This window comes from Temnothorax longispinosus, chromosome 1, assembly GCF_030848805.1.
Source record: "Temnothorax longispinosus isolate EJ_2023e chromosome 1, Tlon_JGU_v1, whole genome shotgun sequence".
NCBI lineage: Eukaryota > Metazoa > Arthropoda > Insecta > Hymenoptera > Formicidae > Temnothorax > Temnothorax longispinosus.
In genome coordinates, this window is record NC_092358.1 from 8,065,794 (window position 1) to 8,088,387 (window position 22,594).

At 34.7% G+C, this 22,594-nt stretch overlaps 1 protein-coding gene across 4 annotated transcripts; it reads left to right on the plus strand.

The window, feature by feature from the left end:
- The first annotated feature begins 792 nt into the window (after positions 1-792).
- On the plus strand, positions 793-10,908 carry LOC139810531 (putative transporter SVOPL). Of its 4 annotated transcripts, XM_071774170.1 has the most exons (14): positions 3,982-4,097; positions 4,242-4,272; positions 4,385-4,522; positions 4,639-4,686; positions 4,765-4,929; positions 5,257-5,419; positions 5,788-5,909; positions 7,293-7,531; positions 8,395-8,564; positions 8,659-8,836; positions 9,048-9,165; positions 9,451-9,610; positions 9,897-10,024; positions 10,580-10,908. In XM_071774170.1, exons 3-14 carry the CDS (start codon positions 4,507-4,509, stop codon positions 10,666-10,668), a joined length of 1,596 nt encoding a protein of 531 aa, XP_071630271.1. In that variant the 5' UTR covers positions 3,982-4,097; positions 4,242-4,272; positions 4,385-4,506; the 3' UTR covers positions 10,669-10,908. The 4 variants fall into 4 exon arrangements, with proteins under 4 accessions (XP_071630263.1, XP_071630271.1, XP_071630280.1 ...); XM_071774162.1 differs by lacking the exons at positions 3,982-4,097; positions 4,242-4,272; positions 4,385-4,522 and adding exons at positions 793-808; positions 3,728-3,945; XM_071774190.1 differs by lacking the exon at positions 4,385-4,522 and having other exon boundaries at positions 3,991-4,097; positions 4,242-4,333.
- The last annotated feature ends 11,686 nt before the right edge of the window (positions 10,909-22,594 follow it).

The window sequence follows — 22,594 nt, forward strand, 5'->3', positions numbered from 1 at the left end:
ATTTATTTAACATTAATTTTATCATAATTTTTAAATCAAGGAGATCGAATTATGCTGTCAATAACAGCTTTTCTTAATTGACATCATGTCAATTAAGAACTAAAAATAAAAAATATACCTAATATCCTTTCACGATAACCTTCCAGGAACGAGAAAAAATTTCTGTCGCTCACGGCGCTATCAGATGATATCGTTATTAATATGCCGTGTATGCGATGCAAGTACCTGATTTCTCATCGTCGTACACCTGCGCGTGCAGTGATTCCGAAATAAATACGACAGTGAACGCACACGGGCGACACGGGCGTACAGCCGAGTGATGCAGGTTTTTTGGTGAATTAACCGCGTCATCGAAAGACCATAGTGTTTTATTAGCTGTCAGAACGCGGTGTGCGGTGCTTTTTATTGAAATCATATTTGTCTCTATTTTTGCTGAGTATTTTATCGAATATCACGAACGTACTTTCGTGGTAAAAGCGATGTTATCTAAACTGCGAACATTAAAAGTTATAACCATATCTGTGCTACATATCAGTTATCTAAATAATCATTTCCTGTTTCTACACCAATTCCATTAAGAGCTTGTGGTATAAAAACTTTTTTAAAAGATATAGAGAAAGTGCGGATATTGCGAAAAGTGAGGCAATAAACCATCATGATATCTAGCCTATTAAGTGTGACAATTGAGCGGACAGTAGCGGAATTACTAGCTGCTGCATCCTTAAGTTAATGTACAAAGCGGCAACGTAGTACAAAGTGTCATAATACGTTAAATTAAAGATTTGGTGTGTATCGCTTACTGCGTAAGGTTAGTTCATAAACTTTTATTTTGCAGTTAATTTACTTCACAGATACTTAGTACTTAGTCGCTTTTTATTGCATGTAAAACTAAGACAGAACTTTAGTGTAATCTATTTAGCAAGTGTATACATTTCATCATATAATGTATACATTTCTATTGTGATAAAAAGGTAAAAATACCAATGTCAGATAGTCCGGGATCTACTTTCAGCTTTACAAACTTAATCTAATAAAACAGAATCTACTTAAAATCTAACAATGATAATGGAAAAATGCTGGAATTGTCTTGTATAAGAGTTTTTTCTACAATTGCCGACAATTTGTATGTTTACTTCTCTCGCTATTAAGCGAAAATCATCGATTACGGACTAGAGAGAAGACTATGTTGAATCCAATTTGAATCTGGTGTGGCACTCTTGCATCCTTTTCAACTGGGTTGATTACCACCGAGAGAACTAGTCGGTGATCAAAGATCAGTGCGCGACACTGCCGGATCAAATATCCATTTCCGTTTCTACTGACATAAAGCGTTTGCATGGCCTGAAACCGGAAATGATGAGCCCTGCCTTTGCGATGAAATGAGCGCGGAGAAAGAAAAACTGGTTTCTTTTCTGGACTCTTTTTTTTACATTAATAATCTAACCGTTCCTTTAGAGAGAATCTCATCAAGAGATATGGATCATGATTGCTTCAAAAGACATCCTCCTGAATTGTAATGGCCATTTAAAGCAACCTGATGCATTAAAATACATGTATAAGTATATAAAAATTTGTAGATGTATATAATAATGACATATTAGGTCAATATCTTCTTCGATGCTTATTATTACTGTTATTATTATTATTTTATTTATTATTTTTTTAGGCATTATGAAATAAATTTAAATTAAAGAATGCAACAATAAGTATTGACACAAATAAATATATATAACTATTGACTTCTTTAAAGAAGTTTTATTTCATTTATGGTAATGAAACAAATTTAAGTGTGGTATTCGTCTTATAGTGTTATCTTGTTATCTAATCAGAGAAACGCAAACTTCTTGCATGAATAAATGCAAATAACGATCAACGACTACTTCTTTTGCCAGTCATATCTTGATAATTAAGGTAGCAAATAAAAAAACGCGAACATCAACATACACATGTGTATTAATTCACACCAGCAGTAAATGAGTGTACTTGCATAGTAACTGTGTAATGTGTGATGTGTTAATCGTGATAAGTGTGTCACATGCGATGTGTTAATCGCACGCTATTTCTTTTTCACGAGAAATTGAAAGTGAGAATCGCATTGTGATACCCAGCCATCACTCATCGATATATTTCCTTCACCACGAATTCCGCTGAGTTCTGTGTTATCATTTCTTCCTATTTTTAAATTGTTCGCGTTCTCACAAATAAGTTCCATTCATTTTAATATAGATCCGTTTTGTTTTTCTAATAACATTCGATCGAAGAATAAAAGAGATTAAAAGCACTTAAAAGCTTATACTCGCGATTAATTACATGATAGAAATTTTCTTTCTTCCTTTTGTCGAAATCGAGTAAACATGAATACTGAACAATGAAAACTCAAAAAACCATAGACCGTTTTATAATAGTACTTTTGTTTTTTTATAACGTGTGGCTGTAGATATGTTAATATAACTTTTCGATTAATTGCTTTTTCTATATGCTTTCTCCACGCTTTTTCTATGAAATGAAAATTTATACAATCTTATAAGATAATTTTTCTTTAAAGTTATAAAAATAAGACCATATGTTCAATAATAGTTACTAACAGATGTTTCTAATCTTTTTTTCTAATCATATCTAGAGATTTCTAGGATTCACTGATTATTGCTTCCGGATCAATCTTTCCCGCTCGCTTAGATTAGCTCATAAACGCAAACTTTGAGAGAGAGAGAGAGAGAGAGAGAGAGAGGAGAAACACTGATTTACAATATTTATTATCTGCCAGTCTAACAAACAAAAGAGAAACAGTAATGAACAAAATTGAAGTGTGGAGCATTGTTTCTGTTTAGTCTTTTATGCCGCTTTATACTTTAAGACGTAATACAACCACGTATGCGACACTTTATACTTTAAGGTGTAATACAATCATGTATGGGACGCTTTCGCACCTTGCCTGTCTAGTCCGGGCAGAAAGTCGACCTTGGCATTGTAACGTATTGTATGTGTATAAGTGACGTTACAATTAAATTACTAAAAATTAGATAAGAAACAATCGTTTTAAATTCTTCAATTAATATGAGTAATATGAGACTGTCTTAATGCGGTTAGTAGGGTTGACGTTATTACGACAGCTTTGATAACGACAGATATTGTGAAACAAATAAGACGATTTAAATAATCGCTTTTATAAAAATAAAAATTTTCGCAATTATTTTAAAATGCAAATATATAATAATCTTATCAATATCATTTCGTTAAATTAAATAGTTCTCTCAAATATAATTTCAAAATAAATAAATAAAATAAATGGAAGTTTTACATTACACTTTTTATCGCAATATTTTTACTCATTTTCGTAAAATAAAAAATGTAAAAATAATAAGTAAAATAAAAAATAAAAAATTTAAATTATTAAAATGTCTACAATTTTTATATTTTATTATTTTTAATATATATATAAATTAATTAAATTTAAAAATCAATATTTAATCTAAGTTATAAATCGACTGATTTTCAAGACGCTTGATTCATTAATGAGAAACAGCTGAGACACACCCGTAACAATTGAATCGTTTAACCCGATTTTATTAGCGGGTTACGCGAGCGGGAAACTCGCCAGAAAGAGCGATCGCGTTTTATAGTCCAATCACACGCGTAGAATCGTATCCCACCGCGGATTACACCGATAAAAAAAATGCATATCTGCTGAATACATTCTCGCAAAGTACATTTGCTTTTCTATCCAAAGTGAACGCACGGTCGGATACTTGGCGCAATTAGTTCTGTTCGAGAGCAACAAGGAGCATCTGACGAAGAACGAGCTACCTAAATCGACTGGGGTTTCTATTTTCGTCCTGAGAGAAGCGGGACAAACTTCATCACGTCGAGCACAGTCGTCTCTTCAGCTCGTCGCGTCGGATATGCCCACTAGTGACCGGGATCATGACAAGATCGCCACGACAACCGGTGAGAGCCCGAAGCCCTTCTTGCGTTACATCCGGTAGTGTTAACCCAATATACTTCGAAGTCGAAGTAATTCTGCATAGTGAGTTAACGAAGTGGAGTACATAGGAGCAAATGAGAGTCATCCCACGAGTTCCTATCCAGATTACCGAACAGTGAGATATTAAGAGAAAATATAATTTTACTAATTAGTCTCTTTTCTAACAAATCTACTTCTGTATACAAGTGTAAATTTCTGTATAAATTGAAAACATGTATAGATTTCTATGCTCGTCTGTGATTAACATATCACTTTGCAGAAACGATATGCGGACATAGTTATCGCAAATTGTATGTATAATGTGTTATGCATGAATTTTAGACGAGTTTCATGTATTATAAGTATCTAATTGTAAGTACAAGCAGACATTTTAATATCTATTTTCTCAATGACATATACTAGATAAGTCACGTTCTCGCCGGCAACTTTGTGGTGGTGTGTAGCATATCGTAATTATTTTCAAAAAAAACTACTGAATACCGCGATCCTTCGTTTTCTTCTTTCTTCGTCTTATCTGTAACCAGATGGTACTTTCTGCACGTAAATATCTCTGCATCTAGATTCTTTCATATATTTTAACTGCGTCGTTTGTTACATAATTCACAATGTAGATACGAGGTCTCATTTCGCAAACTCACTCGCTTTTCGGTTTTCAGATAGCACTAACGAACCCGCCGATTTCGATAGAGCCATCTCTACGACCGGTAAGGTCTCTTAGCGTCATTTCAAATGCATAACCATTTTCACTTATTTTTAAATCTTATTTAATTTGTTTGTCTCAGGCTATGGGTTATTTAATGTATTGCTGCTACTGGCGGTGTTGCCAATCGCGTGGACCGCCACTTTTGACACCACTTCCGGCGCATTTATCTTGGCATCGGCCGAATGCGATCTCCAACTCATCACGTTCTTTCGCAAAGGTGTACTAGTTGCATTTCCTTACATAGGTACATAAATTTAAATTAGGATCAATTAAAGTAATCATAATAATCCTATATAAATTTGATACTAACAATCTATAGAATCGTGATAATTTTTTAAAAGATTACTATACTGAAAGATATAGCAATTTAGCATTAAAAATACTCAATTTCTTTACAAACCCTTTTAAAACTGTAAAATACTATATTGGACATTATTATCATGTTATAGATTCTTTATTGCAATTAACTTATAATATTATATCTCTATTAAAATATTATTTTACAAAATATCTCTTTATTTTACAGAGTTTAATTTATATTATATATTGTGATATTACTGATTTTTTACAGCTATGATAACAACTGGTTTTATATGGGACTACATAACGCCCTACATAAGTATGAAAACACTGTTCATACTCGCATTATTCGGTGATTCGATTTTGAACATTGTAAGCAGTGGTGTACAATCATACTATGTATTTCTACTAGTCAAATTTATCAGCGGAATCTTGTAAGTATTTTTTCTAAGAAAAAGCTACCAAAAATTTTTATTTAAAAATCTCTTAAAGCACAACTGTTTTATGATCGTTTTATTCTCTTATTATGAAAAAAATATTTACTATTTTTTCGTGTTAAATATTTTGGCGAAGAATTATTTCTGGAATTTCTACTTAAAGAATTCTAATTAGTCAAACATTTAACATCGACATCTATTTCTGATTAACAAAATAATATTTTCTACGTTAATCGAATTTTCTTCTAAAATTCTTGAAAATAATTCAAGCACATCCTTTTTTAACCTTAAGGTTTATTGCGCAACCTTCTCTCTTCGCAAATCTTACGCCTGATAAAATGTAACGCGCAATCTATGATTTACAGCGTAGGAGGTCCATTGGCGATGGTGATGACGTATCTAACGGAATTTCATTCCGCGAAGTATAAGCCCCGCTTCACCACATGGACGGGATTTCTCTTCGCGGTGGCGAACATCGTACCAGCAGGTAAACACGCGATCGCATGATATAGCGTTTAATGCATCGTACCTACTTATCAATAACGATATATTTCTCGCACAAGCAAATAAACGACGCATGTAAAGATAAAAGCTATATCCAAGTTGGAGAAAACTTAGAAAGAAATATACATACATAGTTGTAAAATAGATGAACTTTATATACGAGGGAGAGTCAATAATTATCCGCACTCTATTTCCATAATTTATTAGAACAACAGCAGAGAATATACAATTACATCATTCTTCGACATAGTCTTTTTACTTTTCAATGTTTTAGCTTTCCACAAGCTTGCATATACCCTCGAAAATAAAATGTTTTGTTTGTTCTCAGCCATGCATGTATGCACCATTTCTCGCACATGCGTTGGTTGTTGTTGCATGACAATGCATATACTGCTATCCACACACTGTTCAAACGTTACATAAGATCTGTTTTTTATAGTTAAACAAGTGTACACTCTCTGTACTTAAAGTAAGATAGGTATAGATATGTTTGAAATAGCGAAAGAAGGAAAGTTTTAGTATAGTCCATGTAGCAATAAAAAGCAAACCTATACAATCCAGATCTCGCTCCCTCGGATTACCATTTGTTTGGTCCACTTAAAGATTCTAAGGAATTCTCTCTTAAGAGAGGTCGTCGATTTGCCACAGACCAACATGTGCAAGAAACGGTGCATACATAGCTAAGGGACAAACCAAAAACTTTTTTTTTTTGAGGGTATGTGCAAGCTTGTGGAGCACTAAACATTAAAAAGCAAAAAGACTATATATGTTGAAGAATGATGTAATTGTACATTCTCTAATATTGTTCTAATAAATAGTGCGTGGATAAATAATTATTAACTTACCCTCGTACATGATAAGCATTCACGTAACCGTAATAATTTTTATTTATTGTTGCGTCTACTGTTTATTTTATTTGCACTGTTAATCTGTCTTATAAACGTAACTATAATATTTGGATGACTTATGTGAAAAGGATTCAGAAGCGATCTCATATAGCTCTCTTGTTGCCGAGGTTGGCGAAACTAGTTCGAAACTAGATTACGTGTCACTATCGCGACGTCCTGTGTATAATGACCAGCAAACTTTATTTAACAACGCGTACGGCGAATCACATTGACATCGAATAGTTCCGGCTGAATACGCGAGCTATCAAGATTGCAAAACTTTAAGAAATAAATCAATTAGTTTTGGACTAAAGGACTAATTTTCTGTACGATTAAGACTTCTCATTGTCGCCTATCACAAAGAAAACAACGCGAAAGATCGAAAAATCGGAAGATTGCTCATATACTTCTTGGGAAGAAAAAAATTAATAAAGACACAACATGGATTTGTCCTAATAATTAAACGTACGACTCGACAGCTCTGGGTTTCACGATACTACCGTTGGACTGGCACATCGGCATTCTTGGCCAAGATTACGGCTCTTGGCGTATATACCTACTGATCTGCTCAATACCACCCGTCGTCGGCCTCGTGACGGCGACCATGTTGCCGGAAAGCCCTAAGTATCTCATGGCAATTGGCAGGTCAGATGCTGCTCTGAAATTGCTTAGAAGGATGTATTGTATGAACACTAGGCAACCTGCGGATACGTTCCCGGTAAGTCAAATAACGCGTAAAACGACTTATCTTTTAATTCTATAGATCTCTTATTTTTACCTGTACTTTTGATCTTCCAGATCAGACTATTCATTTTTATTAACCTTCAGCCGAAACACGCTAAAATCTAATTTAAAAAGTTTGATCTCTACAGAAATTTTTTAGTTTTTATTATTTTCTATATTTTTCAAGTAAACATTGTACATTGAACACATATTGCTGCACTCGTTATTGGCCGTTTTTTGGCAGGATACAGAGCAAGATACCATTCTCATTTCTGACTCGGGCAATAAAAATATTGCATTATTCGGGCGTTATTAACTTTTTACCGGCTTATCGAGCAAAACTCGTTATTTCGGGCTCTAACAAATGACCGGGAGATATCCTTCGCGACTTCATAGCACCTCGGCTAGATACAAACGACACGTTTTATTTATGGCACGTCCGCAGCGAAGAGAAAAAGAGCGAGAAAGCGGCGTAAAGCGGAAACGGAAGTAGAGAAAGGCGCAAATCGTATTTTCCAGGCGAATGAAGGCAGAGTCGGTATTGGGCGTCACTACACACACCCCGAGCGAATTTAAATTTTGCCCTTCTTTTTATCGCGAAACCTTTTGGACAATAAATCACCATTTCGTAGATTTATTTATTCAGATCTTGATAATGAAAACAATGATAAATTTATACCGTTCATACTTTATGTATCATACATTATTTTCCTATCTTATGCTGTATGTCTGTGCATTCATATTCTATGCCGCTGCAGCCACTGCATTTAGATAGCGGTGCACAAATCGGACGCATAATTCACTCGGTGAGCCGAGAAAAGGGCGCCTTTCATCTCGTCGCCTCCCTTCTCGTTGCAGATAAAAGCGTTGTTCGTTCGGCAAAAGACGCAATTGGCGCGTCCCGTGCTCGATACGAGCCTCGAGAGGATGCGCATCTCGCTGTACAACACGAAGGTACTACTGACGACGACGGCCTACCTGCCCGCCTTCTGCTTCGTAAGTTTTCTCCAATTTGGAAGTATGCTCGGGTAAGTTTTGATAAGGCTAAGTTTTGATAAGCCCTGGACGCTTCTCGGCGTGATAATACTCGAAAACGATAACGAATATTGTTCGATTGCGTAGATTCAACACGATGAGGCTGTGGGTGCCGCATCTCTTTATCATTCTCAACAACTTCGACGCGGAGAATTGGACACCGGAGGAAAGGCAGCCGACCATATGTGAGATGCTGGACCGTCGCGCGGCTTTACCGGGCAGGCAATATCTGAATTGCTCGAACTTTGACGACGCGTGTTTCAGGGTTGGTAAAAATCGCGCGACGCCAAGAGGCGAACCTTGCCGTTAATCTAATTATCGTCAAATCAATATTAAAATATCAATTTTGGAGTAAAACCGCAGTGTTTTTAATTAACGGATCGTCAATTAACCGCAAACTGCGAGCCTCATTAACAATTTTCCTCAATAGAATTTATATAATATAGCATTTTTAACGCCGTGGTCCTTTTTTCCAGTGGACTATCAATCCCTCGGTTTATCAAAATTCCACCATCATCGCATCGTCAGCCGTTTTATTCTCATTTCTCGCCGGATTTATAATGACTACCAAGCTTCGAAAACAGATCATAATGCGTAAGATATTGTATCATTACATTTAGTGTGTCAAACTTAAAAAAGTATCATCCTGTAAGCAATATATTTTGTTAGAGAAATTAATATAAATTATCTTATATTAAAAACGAGTGCAATAAGTGAGTCACATAAAAATATTTATTTCCTTTTCAAGAGAATGTCAATGTTTTTTTGCGTATTTTTTACATACTCTAGCTAGGCGTAGAAATGGCTAAATGTAGTCTATGGGGCGGCTGTTCCGCGGGAATAATCCATAAATTAACGTGTACAACACCATTCTTGCAGTCACGGCCCTCCTGATATCGGTGGCAAGCAGTTTCGGAATAAATTGGGCGCAGTCTCCGCCGTATATGCTGACGCTGGCGGCGGCGGTTATCGTGACGACAAGAATAGCGGGTAATATCGTTACCGCGGTGAATGTCGACGTTATTCCCGTCCCATTAAGGTAATGCCGCGCGAATATATAAGCGCGTCTCTTTGACGCACGCGACCGTATCCTCTGCACTCTCGCCCGCGCATCCCCGTGTAATTCCGATGGAATTAATTGCGCCACGTGCAACCACGTGGCAGATGTGGCAAACGCGCGAACGGCAGCAATCTCGGGACTTATCGAGCGCAATCCACGATTCGCCCGCTTATCAACGTCCGTATCCGTTAATGCGAGAAACGGAGATACATCGTCGCGAAAGATAAATATAATCGGTCGACGGAAATTAATATTTTTGTTGCAGAGCCACAAGCACCAGCATCCTTGTAATCATTGGAAATATTGCCGCTATCGTGGGAAATCTGATTTTCTCCGTGCTTCTGGATACCAAATGCATCATCGCGTTCATGGGATTAGGTTGTTTTTTCTCCGGTACGATCAATGCAACGCTCAACAGTTTACTTAATCCTTTCTATACAAATCGTGTCATATCATAAATAAAATAAACGTCCCATCAGTGGCCGGACACGTACCAGTGTCCGACCATATTGGAGAAAAATATTTACTATTTATTTGAACAATTAAAAACAAAAATAAGCTTTTTCCCAATAAACTGTTAAATATTAAAGTTTTTTAATAATACCAAAAAGTAAATGTTTGTTCCGCCAATAATATTTCATCAAAAGAAATATTCCCGCTTTTTAAGGATCCCGTTTTTTAATAATAATTATTATTTTTTATTTTAATTGTTCAAATAAATAGTAAATATTTTTCTCCAATGTGGTCGGACACTGGTATGTGCGTCTGGACACTGGGACATTTACCTTAATAGATGAAAATAATGAGATTTATCTATTACATTTTTTAAGATCTCTCAATTATTTTTCTCAAATATTTTTACTTGACTTAATTAGATAAGTAAAATTAATTCTAATTTTCTGATAGAGTTTAACCTAATTTCTTTTCTAATATATTTTCTTTTCACAGTCTGCTTCTGCGTATCTCTATTCTTTCCGCAACCCGTGAAAGAATTGCCAGCGAAACCTGCTGAAGTTAGCGAAATATCGAAAGCGTGAAGAATATGCAACACACAAATACTTCGAAATCATCCGCATATCCACAGAATTGTAAATATTCAATTAAATGTGTAGTTGCTTGGAAAAGCTCTCGGTTGCTCTAGGCTGTGATATTTATCTAAAATAATTTATCGAAGAAAGAATTTAAGAAAATATAGTAACAAATTCAACGTTAAATAAATCTGCCTCTCTTTCTTTCTCGTCGAAAGTAGATGTAATATAATTTTTTATAGAACTTTACGACTGTCTCTTCTTTTATCCTTTCCCGATACTTCTCAGCCGAACAACGCAATATTTAATGACTTACAATAAAACAAGTACTTCCGACTTTTATGGAAACGTTTCGTGTACCTTGTTTAGAAAAATCTTTCCCGGCGTTACGCTTCCCGGCAGTAATTTACCTTCTTTATAGCGTCAGAAACAAGAAACGTAAATGCGAATATAATATTACTTTTTACGATTATGAAAATATCACCTACCAAATAGCGTTTTTAATCCTAGCAGCCATCTTCATTTATATTTTATATATACGTGATACGCACTTGATAATAGGCTTCTTAAAACATCGTTATATTTTTTTATCCGAAATAATCTTTAATAACATGCGAAACGAACTTTATTCCTTCCATGTCATTTTATGTTTCAATTCTTCATTAAACCTTTAAAGTTTCTCTTTATAACATATAATTAACATTTCATTCTAAAGAGGATCAGAAGCGATCTAGCGTCTTATTTTACCCATATTTTCCATCTTTCTATTCGCAAATTTTACATATTTGGGTAAGCTGCTTTTAGTTTCGTCCACGGGATTTAGGAAGTCACATTTGAATTGGAAAGCATTTTGCACTTCCGATTTGTTCGGAATTATTCAAAGTTCCTCAACGTCGCTCGATAACGAGAGACTTACGTCAACCTGCATGAACATCGCGTCGCGGATTACGACGACAGGTTGATTACGTGTAAGCTGTGAGACACCGCCGCGGACAGTCGTGGTTATCGAAAGTTATCCGGCGCGATAGTTAATTAGCTAGTTGTGCGCGGAACAGGCCGAGAGGCAAATTCACCGTAAAGTTTACCTTTGCCGAATATGCATGAGGGAACCATATAGCGCATGCTTATTGCCATAGCGGCGGCAAGGCGAGAGTTACTTCGCTGGAGCTGCACTTCTCGGTTTTGCTCGAAGCATAAACATCCGAACTTGTACGCAGTTTCCTCTGGTTTGGCGCAATCGTGCGATATATAGGGCAGCCACCACCGCGGAATTAACGTAAGCCGTACAGTTATTCGTCACTTAACCCTTTCGGGATAACTCCGGGGATAACGCGGTCCCAAAGAATGTTTAATGCTACCCAGGGATTAAGAGCTTTCCGTACGTTTCTGGCTTACACGAATGCCGGGAGTTGTCTGAAGGACCAAAATTCAAATAATTGTAATATCTTGAAAGAACAACGCGTTATCTACGAAAATTCAGTTCTAACTTGTACAATAGTAATTTTTTAGATCTATGAAATTATACACACTATAATATTATACAGAGTTTTATTTTGTGTAATAATTATCTCCGCCAATTATTTCAGAAAGTATTGGAAAAATGTTTCAGATAAAAGTTGGAGGGTTTAAAAAGGGCCAATAAACGATCTTATTAGATTTTGCGTCCGAGACCTACGTTAGGCCCTCTCTGAACCCTCCAACATGAAAGCTCCAAGAAGATGTATACACAAATATTTAAAAAAATTGGACTACTATTACAACAGCATATTCTTAAGACCAAATCAAGTTAAAAAGTCTTGTACCACTTTTCCCTCTGACAAACAATTATCGAGATATCGTAAGCGTAATATTGAGAAAATTACCAAGTTTTCTTTGAATATCTCAAAAAGTATAAGCAAATGAAAAAATGTTTCAGACAAAAGTTGTTCAAATCAATTAGTGGAAAAAGATGATACAATAAAAAATGGGATTTCCATTTAAAAAATTTGACTTGAGCTCTACTGGGCTCAATACAGGCCCCGGACCTAAAATCTAATAAGATCGTCTATTGGCTCCCTTCAAACCCTCCAACTTTTATCTGAAACGTTTTTCCAATAAACCAATATTTTCTGAGATAATTGACGGAGATAATTGACGTACAAAATAAAACAGCCTGTATAACACTGGGTTTTAGTGGTAATTATAAATGCTAAATTTATAATTATCAGGTATTTCTGACAATTTATTATATCATAATTTAACCTATCATCCTGTTTAAAAATAAAATCAATGCGTTATTATTTGATCATACAAAATTGACATAAGCGCTAGAATTTCACGTTATTTGGAAATTTACAAATTTGTGTGGCGGTCTACGTGGTAAACAATAATTTCATGATTTATTTTATAGGATTATATACTGAACGATACTTGTGTGAAACAACTCATCCCGCATCATTATTTAAACGAGTCCATGCATCATTGATAACTTCGGCAATTTTATCTTCGATTTAATCTCTGTTGCGTTTAATATGTGTTATTCATTTTGAGTCATGTAATAGTCATGATGTGTCATTAATATTTTATCGCGATAAATATCACGGCTGCTTTATTAAATGCGTTAATTAAAGGCAAATATATAACAAAAGATGTTTGCACAAGCGTATATTAACTGTGATACAAATTGGTTAGCCTGTGCCGTTATGATTTTCGTAAAATAAATATTTTGTTTTTCGCAAATTAAGCGTTCTATAGAGTATAATTTGGATAAATTATTTGGATAAAAAATTGTTATGCGACGATTGTCATATCTGTTATATTGAATTTTAAATAAATTCTCAATTGAAGTAATTTTTTAAAATCCTTTATTGTACCGATACAGACGATATTTTTTTTAATTAAAAAATATAAATAAAAAATAAATTTCAGCTTTTACTAGCCTGCTCTCTCTTTCTCTTTCTGCATCTTTGTCAAATACCATATATACATATCTTGTTTTCTAGTCTTCTTATTGTTCTTAAACTATAAATTGCAACTTATTTCTAATTTTGCTCAAGTATTTATTATACGCGCATAAAATTGTATGTAATAGTAAATATATGTGAGTGTTCGCAATGTATTGTGCTCGGATCTGTGGGTTAGCTAAGCAACCTAAATAAGTATGCGGTTCCGTTATCCCTTGGAGGTAGCATCAAAATATACTCTTCATGCCCTCTGATGTGAACCGGACAGGGATGTTGAAAATTACTATTAGTTTCCGACACATATACTCCATGGATGATATAATAGAATACCTGGAGTAGGTATTCGCTATTTTCGAACTTCAGGGCCGTTTGATACCTTTGTATTATCGGTTGAGTAAAAGTACCGAATACTGATACCTTATCTACTTGCAGCCATTTTACCGGCCGCCATGCGCGATGTACACGTGTTTACTGACTGTGGATTCTCGTTTGCTTGGGAATGCAAATTTTTGAAAAACAGCTTGACCCTCAAATGCATATGTAGAATTGATTTTATCTCAGTAGACAATAAATTCAAGACATACATAAAATTAGAATTAGAGATTCTGTGGACAATATTAATAAATACTCAATCAAAATTCGTTTATTTCATTCTTGTATAAAACAAAATTGCGTAGAAAAAATAATAAATATAGTAAACATGTGATTATATATTTTTAGGAAATATTCTGCTTCTCAGTAGTATATATAATTCTCAATAATAGATTTAATATATCTAATTAATATAATCCATTACTCGCATAAAAATCTTCCATTTGCTCCAACGTAAAAAGTGCATAAAAGCAGGAATACGAATAAGTATCGATCGATAATGAAACATTAGAGTGAAATACACGCAAAAACTGCAACTACAGAAGCGCGAACTACATTTTAATTTTCGTTAAAATACCCGCAAGATTAAGATGAACATACCATCTCATACCTCACCTACATAGCTATTTCATCCCGATCCTCTTTTTTCATCCTCCATTTTTTCCCTACAGAAAAAATAGAGTAACAAGAGAAAAAAAAAGAGAGAGAGAGAGAGAATTTGTAATTAAATTCTCGTGGTAAAGTGCTGTTTAGCACCTGCATCAATGCCAAGTCGAGTGCAAGTCAACCCCTTCACTGTGGCCGACCCCGGCAGTAAACTGGCCATGCAGATGAAAAATAACACGAAGCTGACACGGCGATTTATCTCGTCAGAATTTTTCCGCGTAAAAAAAGTTTTTATAAAACAAGTAACTTTATTCGCGCGCGATCGAGCTTTCCGCAACTTGTCCGAGAAGCATTCGAGAATAAAAACTCTGAAACTAGTTATATATAAATTTTCTCATTCAATTTATTTCTTCGCTGATCCTCTACAAACGCAGTTTATGCAGTTTGCAAATATTGCGCGGCTAATAAATCGCATTTCCGAAGCAACAAGTTCAGAAATGTTATGCAAAATTTTAACAAACTATTTTTTTCTCATATTATTTTCAACAAACAAAGATATTTACAAAGTTTTTAAATACTCTCATCTTTTTAAAACAAAATATCAAAAATGTAACTTCTAAAATATATTAAGACACTTTCAGAAATTAAATTCGTTTCTATTTATCATAATCTTATTCATCGTTTAATGCGGTTTAACACCGCATCATTATGAAATCGTGTTATAATCAAGTAAGCCGAAATAGAGGGAGTCGAATAATTTCCTCTTCATTTCACGAAAGTTTCGGGCGCTTTAAGAACGCCGAATGAATATATTCACGCACATTCTTAAAGTACAACGGTTTTGCAACCTCTCCCCGATTATGAAATAAAATCCGCGCTCTTATCGGTGGTAGAATCAAGCGTAGTATTAAGCTTGGCGCCCCCGCACCTCTATTTCGCCATGAATAATTCATCGCGTGCAACGCACTTGTCCGTAACAATGCATGCGGACGCGATCGACAAACCTCGTCATTCGGGAAATTAGCATTTTTACTCTGCGGCGCAATGCCGACGGTTCGCCGCGTTCGCCTGCGTAACTAATCGATCCCCGAGTTTCGTACGATCTTATCACGATAATATGGTAAATGTGTCTTACGATATAAAGACGATCCATAGGGGATCATTTCCTGATGACATGACATCGTGACGCGTATGCTGACATTTCACGTTGCTTATCGCCAATCAATTCTATGTGTGCCGAAGATTTCACCTCGTAGTATTTCCCTCCAAATTACATTCGATCCTGCCATCATGATTACGCTCGCGCCTCGCTGGAATATGTATCACGTTTCATCCCCAAAGATGCGCAGATAAAATTGTTAGATTTCACCATCGATAATCTCGCGGCTCACGGCATTGCAATTTAAATAGTGGAAAATATTACGCAGAAAGTACAATGTCCACAGATATAATATTAATTATATTTTCTGGTCCATTGTTAAAAAGCAAAGGATCGATTAATCCTCAGTTAATTTTACTAAAATAAATTCTAATAAATTTAATAAAGCACACGAATTTCCCCTCAGAACAACGTAGATGTGTCGGCATAAAAACGGAATATAAAGGCTTGATAACAATATCGGAATTATCCCCCGATGCGACTGCGAGCGTAATTCTATATATGTAGCCATTTCCCGGTCGCATATTTGCGAAATTCCGGAAAAGCTGAGCAATATAAAAAATTCGAATACCGAAATTCGTGGCCTATGCATGTTTCCGATTCGATCCTGCTAACTATAAATTTTGCGAATTATATATGACGAAAAATTGAATAATTTTCCTCTGCAGATTATCGATTAACGTCGCTGAATATTCAAAAACTGCCTTCGAATGCCACAACAAATTAAGTCACGAAATTAAACTGCATGCTACATTAAATTGAGAGATCTGTTATTGGTTTTCCAAGTACTTCGTTATCATAAATATTACAAGTACATATACAAATCCATTACAAATCATAAATAAAGCTTACGATACCGCCAGTCGTTAAAAATGCAATATATCTTTAACTCGTAAACATCAATAGTAGAAGTAGAACAGCTGGTAATAATTCGGTAAAAGATATTTTAAAAAGCATTTTGAAATGAGAAAAATAGGTCAGTTCATCAAGGACGCGATGTTTAGAAAGCCATCATCGCGTTATAAGATTTTTTTTTCAAAATTAATGAGAATATAAAGCCTTGAAGAACCTTGAATCTGCTTATATCAACAGAAAGGAGAGACAATTATACACTACCCGGAAATTTCATTATGTACCTTCCAAACTTATGCACCCTCAACTCTTAGATTTATTTCATAAACTTTCAGGATATGATATTGTTCTATTAAACAATTTCTCAGGATTTTACATGGCTCGGTAAAACGATTTTTCCAAGCGACAAATGAATTTTTAACCCATTACCTCACATTTGTCATTTGGGGATTATAATTTTTCTTCCGAGGTTTATACATCAAGCTGATTTTACGAGAAAGACTCTTTAATGCTTCAAAGGGACTTAGCTCTTTTAATTCGGTTCACTTTGAGGTATAATTCAAACAACGAGAAAAAAGATATTTTCTCTTTTGTGTAATAACGTGTTATTTTCTATTGTATTTAAAAATACTATATTAGCATTCAATAATTTTGAAAATAATTAAAGATATTAATCTAAATTAATATTCAGTTAACTAACTTAATATAAATAAAATATAATTATATCGAATACAATAAAACGTATTCAGTGTGATAATTTTGGTCTTTTGTGAATAACAGAATGTTCTGACTTATCCCCTTTATTCCAAGCATCAAAGGATTAATTTTCCTACTGTGGGCTGTTGTGAAAAGGATGCAGCGAACTACTCTTCTCGGGGGATGATTCCGCCACTCTGACTCATCGGGATTTCCCGGTCTAGACGCAACGAGAGCGCACCACATCTTCCGCTGGGACATCGCGTTATACACAATGAAGCAATAACATGTGACATCATCAGTATCCTTGCAGCCATATCGATAAATCACAGACTGCCAGTCACAGACGCAAGGCAAGCATCGTTATTCATCTAATTTGCCTAATAATGCATAACGTATACTCAAATCAAATTCTGATCAATAAATACAATTTTTCATGTCACACAAACAATAGATGAACGAATTGTTCTACGAAATAGATATTCCAGTGAAAATAAGATGCTGCAGGAAGAAAATTATCGATGTATAATTATAGTACATTTGTAAAATTGAATAAAATAAAACAGAAAATAACAAAAGTTGCCTTTGTTCGTTGTGAAGTAAATAAATAACGGTAACTTTTATCAAAAGTAGTTAAACGAAGTTCGTAGAAGAATTAAAGCTTGATACATCGAGAAATGTCCTGTTTATCTTCGCAAGCTCGTCGCAGGAAATCGCGTAAAACACAGTAATTAGTTTAGTGTGGTAATTAACGTTCCTCCACAATAATTTGCATCCACCCTATATATTCGCAGCAATCGAGATTAGCGAGACTAATGACCTTTCTGCTTTTAACGACGCACAAAAAATTTCGTCCGCCTGCGTTTTTTGTTTTGTCAGTAAGCATCAATTTATAATCGCACATTTTTCTCGCTCGTTAAATGAACGAGAAACTCGGGAATGTCATAATACAAAAGTAAAAGATTCAAAGAAAATTTCTGTTCATCAAAAACACTATTCAATGCTGCGAATAGACATATCCTAACCTCGTTGAAGGGAGAAATGAAAGCGTAATGGGAGAAAGGAACAGAGAATCATTTTTTAGATATTGATTTTTCTTCGGACAATCGAGAAGTCGAAAGCGTTTGCGGAATGAATCGTGAAAATGAACAACCCTTCAGAAATTTCGGAACCATTAAGCACAAAACTTCTGTTTTGAGACAAAAGACAGATGAACCATTATATATAATTTAATATACATGAAAGGTGTTTCCTACAAAAGTCACGCATCTTCTTCGAACCGTAGATAGTAGAAACCAAAAAAATTGTCATTACTGTAATGGTAGGCAATTAAAGATTAAAAGATTGAAGGTATAAATTAACATCTTCAATATACGTACTATTGTTCTACGCGGCTAATTACCGATAGATTTTAAGTAATCAATTTGAAATAATTATAAGAAATTTAGAAGAAAGAATAAACAGAGTCAACATTGATTTCGTTGAACAATCAACAAAATCTGTTGGGTACATTATAAATTCTGTATACATTATCTTCGAGCACTTAAGATTTAAAACTAATCAGAGAAACTCATTAGCTCCTTTTTGCTCAATTGGATCAATTAATTATAATCATCAAGCATGCCCATAGTAGAACTAATAACATCGGTGACCTTAATGGAGAAGCGATTGCTCTTCAAGGACATTCCAAGCAAGCGCACACCGAGACTTCGCGTGCGCTTCGTTATATACGATAATGTTGGTCAACGAACCCTCCTCGCGCGATAACGGTGGATCAATTGAAATGCACCCCTCGCGCGCGCTATCCCAGACCGGCCATTACTACGATGCAAGGGGCACTCCATTTTCTTGCTCAAAACATGTTTCTCGGATATATACAGGATCTCCTTCGAGTTGAAGTACTCGGGAATATATAAGCTTTTCGATACGCGCAATCTGAGATGACGCGAGATGACGCAAACAATTCTAGCAAGATTTTATGTCGCATCCATCATGCATTATGATTGTATTACGGAAAACAACTGAATTATTTTCCACAAATATCTCTCGCAGCTGTTTATGAAAAGAATGATGCAATCTTTCGGAAGATAAAAAATTTCGAAAATTATTGAAAATCAAAATAGAATTTTTATTATTTGAGAAATTATTTATCGAAAATTTATTTAATTGTTTATTTAATTGAAAAACTTAATCATTTAATATTTTCTAGTAAATGATATTTTCGATACGTCTATCCTATCTGAAGTGAAATTGGAAAGATATGACGAGAATCGAAAGCTTGTGACTTGACCAGCCGTAATACCAGATGGCAAACAACGTTACTACGCTACAATCTATACGTGACTATTTCACGGGGTGAGTTTTATCTTTTAGTGCAGCGTGCATACAGATAAAAATTTCACGATGCGATCGTCAGCGTCCCACTCGTGGGAAGATAGAAATGCGATAATATACTCGTCATATCGTTCGCGCTGTCATCGACGTCGCGACAAATAAAATGTTATGATCGCTGTATCGATTAATAAACGAACTCGTGTCATGCGTTGCAGTCATCGCATGGATGCTGAACGCTAATCCTGAGATATTGCGTATAACGGATCAACACAAAGAAAGCGGATTCTCAGAATCTATTGTTCGACTTAAATAGCAAGCGCACTAAAACTTCTGAATCTTGGCGTAATAAAAAATGGGGGGAGGTTTAATTAAAAATTTTCAGATAGTTACAACTTTAATAATTAGTTGTAAATAGGTTATCATATTAAATATAATTATGGAGTTAGGGATACTATAAGTGTAAATATTATAATAAATCATAAGAATTCAATATAAATTTTTAACAGAAAAAACACAATTAAAGTTGGAGATATATGAGAAATGATAATTTACGATTATCAAATATAATTTATATAAACAATTTTTCATCGATAGTCAATATGTTCTGACATTTTTGCAATCTTTTTAACACATAAAATTATCCTTATTGCTTCAAATGTACGTTATTTTGCCATATACATAATAATTATGCTGCAATGCAGTCATATAATAAGATATAAAACAGACGCACGTGGCAAGAATTATGTAGAAACACACGGATTACACGAGACGGGGGACTCTAATCTTTTGACTATACCATTCTAACGAGGACCTCGTAGCGTCGAATATATGTATAGAGCCAATCAACCACTTGGTCATTATGTCACTTTTCCCTGTAGGGAACGGCGTTTTATATATAAGAGAATTTTTTTTAATCACGTCAATCACAAATACTAAAAATTAAATTCAGGAAAATAATATTATTTTAATATGTATTAATGATGTCAGAACCAGAAAAGTTTTTGAAATAATAAAATAAAATTTTTTAAAGAATTTCTAATTCGGAAAAAGTGACTTCTGCCACAACTTAAGTGTGTAATTTATGCTAAATTTCATAATTTGTTATTCTTATGCATTGAAAATCGCGAAATCATGTAAATCGTGAAAGGACCCCGCAACGGTCATGGGGGTTTTGGCTCGCAGTCAAATTTGACAATAATGTAGGATAATGTAGTTTATAACATGCTGATAAAAAGTGTCCATAGGCACCAAGCCCAAAAATGGACAGTTTCCGAGATATAAAACATTAAAGAGTGGAAAAATGAGGGTTTCAGGTTTCAGCTAATGGCAGTTTGCAACAGGCTGAATGCCATGGTTTCACTAAAACATTTACTTGATTGCTGGATGAATTATACTTATGCACAGTATGCGTGTTCACATAGTCAAGTCAATGATCAAACCATACGTAATATAATGTCATTGCATCGAATGACATGTATGCAATATATATATAGCAAGCAGAATCATTTACTTATTTAATGTTAATTTTTGCAATGTATGAAAAGTACAATATAATACTACTAAACCGACTTGTGAATTACAGTTATAAATATTGTACTTTTAGTGAAAGCATGGCATTCAGCCTGTTGCAAACTGCCATTAGCTGAAACCTGAAACCCTTATTTTTCCACTCTTTAATGCCTTATATCTTGGAAACTGTCCATTTTTGGGCTTGGTGCCTATGGACACTTTTTATCAGCATGTTATGAACTACATTATCCTACATTATTGTCAAATTTGACTGGGAGCCAAAACCCCCCATGACCGTTGCGGGGTCCTTTACATAACAATAATAACGATTAGATTGACTTAATAAATTAGTAAAAATTACCAAAATACAGTTTCTATTTGTCTAAAACTTTTCTAATATATTGCGTCAAATTTCATAAGAAAACTATCAATTTTTCTCGCGATCTTATCTCAAGAATAAAAGACATCTATAAATCGCACCGAATTTTCTATTTGCAGTTTTGCAGCATTCGATTCGTGACAAGATGTATTATATAGCAAGATACATATCGTAAACGCAAAGCAAATGCATCATTCAAAGGTCACCAGCGACGACTTCGTTGTATAAATCGTAAATCATATGGTGGACATTTGCTTCTGATATCCCGATAGATTTAACTTTTTACGAACTTCGCGAAGCAAAACGACAACGCGCAATCTTCGCTAAAACATGCGGAAGAAATTGCAGTAACGTCTTGAGCAATAAAAAAATAAGAGACAAGTATCCCCCAGTATCGGTCATGAACAATATATAAAAGAATTTATCTTAAGTTTCTAGAATTAATAATATTGGAGAAAATATTTGATACATTTGATTTTAATATTCTTCAAAAACTTGTTTATTTTTGCTTTTAAACTTGTTATTTATTATTTTCTTAAATATGTTTCAAATAAAATTTGCAAATAAGTAGTTTTTAAAATAAAATAAGATCATTGTGTTTAGTGTCATTTAATGTAGTAAAAAAAGCAATATCTTATATATAATATATATAACTTATATATAAAAATTACAAATTATTTTAATATCCCGCGAGGGATCCTCAAAAATATGATGACGACACTGAGCAAGAAGGAGCATTTACTTAAGTATATTCGTCGACGAGAAAGTCGCTAAATCATAAAGACGCTTTTCATCGCGAATGAAATGTCCGCGAGACTGAAAAAACGCCGGCGTCTAAACGTCGTGCTCTAAATCAAACGCATGTCACGCGTCTAAGCGTCCTAAGAAAAATAGGGGAGAAACAGCGGCATTCCCCTAACTACAGGCTCGGCATGAAGGGATGAGTACTAACATCTACGATTTCACGAGTCCTCCTGTTTACGGGAAGCAAGTGGGAAACTGAGTGAGCCTAGCGCCAAATCGATGTTCTAACTGAATTAGGAGAAAGGTGAATAATATAACCTATCGCAGATGAGGCAGAATACG

What these genes read in the sequence shown, in the direction of transcription:
- LOC139810531 (XM_071774162.1), top strand. Translation starts at nt 3,900, where the DNA reads ATGCCCACTAGTGACCGGGATCATGACAAGATCGCCACGACAACCG. An exon ending in AAATTTATCAGCGGAATCTT is followed by an intron (nt 5,420 to 5,787) that starts GTAAGTATTTTT and finishes TATGATTTACAG; the next exon opens with CGTAGGAGGTCCATTGGCGA. An exon ending in CAATTTGGAAGTATGCTCGG is followed by an intron (nt 8,565 to 8,658) that starts GTAAGTTTTGAT and finishes TCGATTGCGTAG; the next exon opens with ATTCAACACGATGAGGCTGT.